We start from the raw sequence: 6,588 nt of genomic DNA, 5'->3' as shown, positions 1-6,588 counted from the left end.
CTCTAATTTTTAGATATTATAACTTTGATAACTAACTATTAATGTAAATTAATTTAGGTTATAATTTATTTTTAATATATATTTATAAGTGGTTAAAAATGGTCAATTTACTTTTGTTTTAATAAGAATTTAACTAAACAAAGTTAATTTTTTAATTAAATAATGTTTATTCCCCTAATCCAGTCAAATCTAGTCGTTGTCAATATAGTCGTTACCTGGTCAAGGAATACAGCCGTTGGAGTTTCTGCTCTATCTATTTAACATGCAAAGCCCGTTGGAGTTTCTGCTCTATCTATTTAACATGCAAAGCCTGATATGCTCATTCAACTTGTCGTGACGATGAACCACTACACTAGTTGGTTCGAAATGCGTCGACAAATGAAATATCTTGTGATTTACGCCGAAATATATTTATGTATTTTTATATATTTAATAATTTTTATAACTAATTATTAATTACTCTAATTTTTAGATATTATAACTTTGATAACTAACCATTAATGTAAATTAATTTAGGTTATAATTTATTTTTAATATATATTTATAAGTGGTTAAAAATGGTCAATTTACTTTTGTTTTAATAAGAATTTAACTAAACAAAGTTAAATTTTTAATTAAATAATGGTTATTCCCCTAATCCAGTCAAATCTGGCCGTTGTCAATATAGTCGTTACCTGGTCAAGGAATACATCGGTTGGAGTTTCTGCTCTATCTATTTAACATGCAAAGCCCGTTGGAGTTTCTGCTCTATCTATTTAACATGCAAAGCCTGATATGCTCATTCAACTTGTCTTGAGGATGAACCACACTAGTTGGTTCGAAACGCGTTGAGAAATGAAATATCTTGTGATTTACGCCGAAAAAATCTCTCATAAACTTAGATTAAATTGTTTGTAGATTATTGTGTATTATTAGCTTGTTGTGTGGGTCATGCTACAAGGGTGTGAAATTTAGCTAACTCGATTGAGTTATTTTTTATTAAGTTAAAAATAGGTGTTGCATGATTATAGATTTTATAAAGATTGTGTCATTATGTGTTGATATTTTTTTTTAAATCAATGCCTACATATGCAATTTCAAGTATTTCTATAACTCACACAATTTTTTAAAGGGTGCTAGCTTAATGGAAAAGCATCTGCCTTATAAGCAGGAGGTTGGTGGTTCGATCCCACTGTGCCCTAACATGAATTAATGAATGATATTGTATTTTATTTTTAAATTATATATTTTTATATTGATTTATTTCAATGGTGAGATATTTTTCTAGATTCATTGTTTTATATTGTCTCTAAAGAGACAAAATTGATATTGTATTGCTTTTAAATATAATTTTTTATTGTCTCTAGAGAGACAATAGCTAGGATTAAAAACTTATTGTCTCTATAAAGACAATATGTCTTTAATCCCAACTATTGTCTTTGGAGAGACAAAAATGAAATTGTCTCTTGAGAGAAACTAACATTTGTGTTATATATTGTCTTTGTAAAGACAAATTTTTAAGACGATTAATTTGCGACACCGGCTTAAAGACAATATTTAAGACAATACACAAGTTTTTTTGTCTCAAGACAATTTATCCAAAAATTGTCTCAAAATATTGTCTTAAACACCCCTCATGTGTAGTAGTGCTGCAAGCCTACGTTTATTAATTATTAATTTTGGATTTATGAGTTGTGATAATATTGGCCAATAGTTTTAATTTTAGTCCATGCATCTTTGGTATAGACGGTTCTATCACTTTTAGTTAATGTATTAAAATTATTTTTGTTGGATTAAGAGTTTGCTTTACTTAGGAAGAAAGAGACAAGTTTATAGTGCAAGACCTTGAATTTTTGACCTAAGTAAAAAACTACGTTACATATCATTAACAGACTAATTCCAAATAACATGGTTTTTATTAAATAAGAGTCAGTAATAACTATCCCACTCATATTATTCCAAATAACATAATTTTCATTAAATAAAAATAATCAATCAACCTGCATTATTAAATAAGAGTCCGTAATAACTATCTCACCAACCTTATTAAAATAAAGTAGTAATAACTATCCCACTAGCGTTATTAAATAAAAGTCGGTTATAACTATTCCACTACTAGTTTAATAATAAATATGCCACTACTAATTTTCTCCCGAAAAGTCAGAATACTAATTTAATAACTGAGCTATAATAAGTTTGGTTAAGAAAAGTCAGAATACTAATTTAATAACTAAAGTATAATAATTTTTCTTCCTAAAAGTCAGAAATCTCGGGTTCAGTGCTACTGAGATGAATCGAGGTGTGACTGGTCGATTTGCTTGTCCGTCAAATACAGTTGAAGTTTCTTGTGACAACTTTCGAGTCAAATTTGAGGTGCTGTCGTGTGAGATAACAAAGGTAGAACGTAAGCAATCGCGTGTTAGGTAATCCGGAAATAAACAATCTACTGCACTGAACCATTTTGAAGTTGCCAATGTCCTCCAGATTCAGACAATTCAGTCATTTATTGGCAGGTTCCCAGTTTATTAAAATAACTCTCCTACTACTTGTTTCTGATTTAGGACGTTTCTCTGCAATTTGACACGCGACACCATTACTCTGTTACTCTGGGGATGGACAAAGAGGATTTCCTGATTTGATTAACATCTCTGGCCGCAATGGAAGCAGACCTGGGATTCCACTGCCGCTTCTTCTCTGCTCAGCGAACATGTTTGATGCTTCTGTTCGCCTGCAGCCACGTTTCTGGAATTTACATTTCCAAAAATCAGTGCAACATTAAAAATGATGTGCTGAAGCTCGGTTCTTCACTGACTCCTCAACAGAACACAACCTGCTTGGTTTCTCCCCATGAAACGTTTTCTGCTGGATTTTACAGAGTGGGTGACAATGCTTATGTTTTTGCCATTTGGTATACTCAAACACTCGACCGAACAGTTGCCTGGGTGGCACTGGCAAACAGAGATCAACCCGTCAACGGAAGAGATTCCCGTCTTCTTCTGAGAAAAGATGGAAACCTCCTTCTGTCGGATGCAGACGGATCAGTTGTGTGGAGCAGCAACACCGGCAGTAACTCCAATGTAAAGGAGGCTACCCTTTTAGAAACGGGAAATCTGGTATTACGTGGCTTTTCAGGAGATCATGTGTGGGAAAGCTTCCAGTATCCAACCGATACTCTTCTTCCACTGCAGCCCCTTGGCTATAATATGCAGTTAATATCCAGATTGGGAAGGGGCACGTTTAAACGAGGTTACTATCGTCTCTACTTTGATAGCGCCAGCATTCTTCGACTTATTTACGACGACGGATCAGGATTGAAGGACAACTACGGGCCTTCTGGCAAGCCAAACACATTATATGTCCAAGCTATGTTGAATGCCTCCGGTAATTTCAGGTCAAACGACGGGTTTAACATTGCGGCATCAGATTATGGAGAAGGCCCCAAGAGAAGATTAACTCTGGACATTGATGGAAACCTGAGGCTATACAGTTTGGTGGAAGAGAAAGGTACATGGACCATTGTTTGGATGGCGGTCCCTGATCAATGTAGAGTTCATGGCTTCTGTGGAATGTACGGTCTGTGCATATACACTCCAAAGCCCAGTTGTACATGTCCCCCTGGATTTCACATGAAAGATTCCACCAGTTGGTTCCAAGGTTGCCAGCGGAATCAAGAACTGAATGGGCACAGCGCGGCCAGTACAAGGCTTCTTCATCTTCCACATACAAATTATCCTGACTTCGATCTATCTCGCCTTGCTGAGCTTACGCTGGAAGAGTGTAAATTTGTGTGCATGAATGACAGCCGTTGTGAAGGCTTTGTCTACGAAATGGATGGCACCGGATTGTGTTATCCCAAGTATTTACTGATCAATGGATTCCGATCTCCCGGTGAGGAGGGCCACATGTACATCAAAGTTTCCAGCAATGATTCCACTGTTTTTAATATTACCAGTGCGCCTCAGCCTTTGCCATTAAACGGTTCGGCTTCCACGGACGAAGACAAAAGGCATAAGACAAGAAGCCCTAATCTCAAATCTGCGCTAAGATATTTTGCTATTGCATTTGGTGTTGCAGAGCTGTTTTGTGTAATACTCGGTTGGTGGTATATGTCCAGAACATATAGAGATCTTGGCTATGAACGTCTAGCCTACTCAGACATCCCCGGGGGATTCAAGAACTTCAGCTTAGCAGAATTGAAGAAAGCGACAGATAACTTCAAGATAAGACTGGGAGAAGGAGGCTTTGGGACGGTGTACAAAGGCGTGCTGACCGATGGTGAGGTTGTAGCAGTGAAGCGACTGGAAGGAGTATCCCAGGGTCATGATCAGTTCTGGGCAGAAGTGAGTGTGATTGGGAGAGTCCATCACATGAACTTAGTTCGTATGTTTGGCTTCTGTGCGGAAGGAAATCACAGGTTGCTAGTTTACGAGTACATTGAAAATGGGTCTCTAGACAAGTATCTGACTGCAGAAAGCCAAGAAGTTGGCAACGACAGAGTTTTGGGTTGGAAAGAAAGATTTGGGATTGCGTTCGGCACAGCCAAGGGGTTAGCGTACCTTCACGAAGAATGTTTGGAATGGATTCTGCACTGTGACATCAAGCCCCAAAACATACTTCTGGACATGAATTTTTGTCCCAAGGTTGCGGACTTTGGTTTGGCGAAGCTGGTAGATAGGGATCACTCATTCGCCTTCTCCACCATTAGAGGCACGCGGGGTTACTTAGCACCGGAGTGGGCAATGAATCTGCGAATCACGTCCAAGGTGGATGTTTATAGCTTTGGGATTGTTTTGTTAGAGATAGTGACCGGAAGAAGCTCGTTATCCAGTTCAACAGGACATCTGGTTCAGTGGGTCTCTGCAATCATGAAGGAAGGGAGGGCGATTGAGGAAGTGGTGGATCCGAGGTTGCATGGAGATTTTAATTCGGCAGAGGTGAAGAGAATCCTGAAAACAGCACTGCTCTGCATCGAGCAAGACAAGGATGTTAGACCATCCATGAGTCAGGCCGTCGAAATGCTTTCTCAACCTGATTCCTTTACATCATCAGATTCTATTTTGCCGAACGATTCAGCCAAATCATTTCCAACCCTCTCTTCCTCTTCGTTCGCAGTTGAGAGTCAGCAACATGCGGTAGAATCATAACGGGTATAATTTTAGGGTTAGGATTTACTATTTGTAAGAGTAGAAGTAAGATATGGGGTTAGGGTTTAATATTGGGAAGCGTTGGTATGTTAGGTACAAGTAAGATAAAGATATGAGGTTAGGGTTAAGTATTCCCAAGAGTTTGTAGGCCAGGGATATGTAAGATTTTTTTTCCAGATATTTAAATTTAAAGATGGATTTTTATTTTTACTATCCATCAAACTATTTATATGTTGAATAAATGTTATCTATAATAATAAGATTAAGGACGGGGTGTGTGCAGTATCAGGAAAAATATTGTATCACATGCTAAGCCTGTTGTTAAATATAAACTTAGAGACTGCAATGTATGCAATATTGAATACTTGGCAATAAAATAAACGCGTTCATCATGCTCTGTAAGTTGGAGATGAACCAGAAGTCCCATGACCGCTTATTAGTTTACAACATGCATGGTTTAGTTTTCAATGGCAGCAGAGTGAAACAAGTTAACGATACGCTGACACAAAATATGGAACTTTCCTACCAAAATTCTTTGAGCGACTCCGTGGTAATGCTTTATAAGGCCGACCTAAAGGATAATGGAATTGTTTACACAGGGATCTTTAATCTTGATAAGAGATTCATGACCTTAGCAATTTTCCTTTTTAATATTTTTAAATGATAATTAATATTTAATATATTATTTATATTATTTTAAATTCATCAATGAATAGTAAATAATATATAAGTTGGTTTTTTAAATAAATTATTGTAAATATTTATTTAAAATGATTGAATTGTGTATTTTGTAAAAGGATGTGAACTTTTTTATTGAGAAGTTTAATTATGATGAGTCGGGTTGAAAACTTTGATGTTTGTAGATTTGTGAATCAAAATTATTTTATTTTATTTTTTTTAGTTGCAAGTGATTTCACTTTTATTAGCATTGGTATTATTTTTTTTATGTTATTAGAATTGATTAATCTGTTGGTTCGTACATAAAGTTATATAGAGCTTTTATTTGGTATCAGAGAAGGTTTTTTTTTTTGGGATAATCATGTCAAATTCTTGTTAAAATTGGAGTGTAGACATCATTTCCAACCAAAATTGTATTGATCACTCTAACTTAATCAAATAGTGTTCCACATATAAATACACAATTCTTGTTTCAAGATGAGCAAACTATCTTGGACACATAATCTATTGATTGAAGGAATATCTCAACTACACACTAATTTAAGAAGCTAGCTAGTTGGAGAATAGATCTCTTAAACCAATTAGATCTTACACTCTTAGAAAATATGAACAAACTCTCTACATAGAGATGAAATCTACCTAATAATAACCAATAATCCTAACAATCAAATAAGATCACACACATAAAACAAGTAGGAGGTATGTACTCCAACAATCCTAACCCCTTGCTAATTCTAGAATTTAATGGAAGTGATTATGAGTAACGGTGAATCATGACGATGACATT

General features: G+C 35.8%; 1 protein-coding gene and 1 non-coding gene across 2 annotated transcripts; both read left to right on the top strand.

Moving 5' to 3' along the window:
• Positions 1-1,109: 1,109 nt before the first annotated feature.
• Positions 1,110-1,181, top strand: TRNAI-UAU (transfer RNA isoleucine (anticodon UAU)). Its single transcript has one exon. It is a non-coding gene; the product is annotated as a tRNA-Ile (tRNA).
• A 1,198-nt stretch (positions 1,182-2,379) lies between these two features.
• Positions 2,380-5,287, top strand: LOC149223623 (putative receptor protein kinase ZmPK1). The gene has a single exon (XM_089383368.1). It carries the CDS (start codon positions 2,637-2,639, stop codon positions 5,121-5,123), a length of 2,487 nt encoding a protein of 828 aa, XP_089239494.1. The 5' UTR covers positions 2,380-2,636; the 3' UTR covers positions 5,124-5,287.
• The last annotated feature ends 1,301 nt before the right edge of the window (positions 5,288-6,588 follow it).

This window comes from Pinus tabuliformis, chromosome Q, assembly GCF_031772625.1.
Source record: "Pinus tabuliformis cultivar Carrire ecotype Pingquan chromosome Q, CPIR1, whole genome shotgun sequence".
NCBI classification, from domain to species: domain Eukaryota; kingdom Viridiplantae; phylum Streptophyta; class Pinopsida; order Pinales; family Pinaceae; genus Pinus; species Pinus tabuliformis.
The sequence above is the reverse complement of the archived record's forward strand: the minus strand, read 5'-3'. Positions and strand labels throughout refer to the sequence as shown.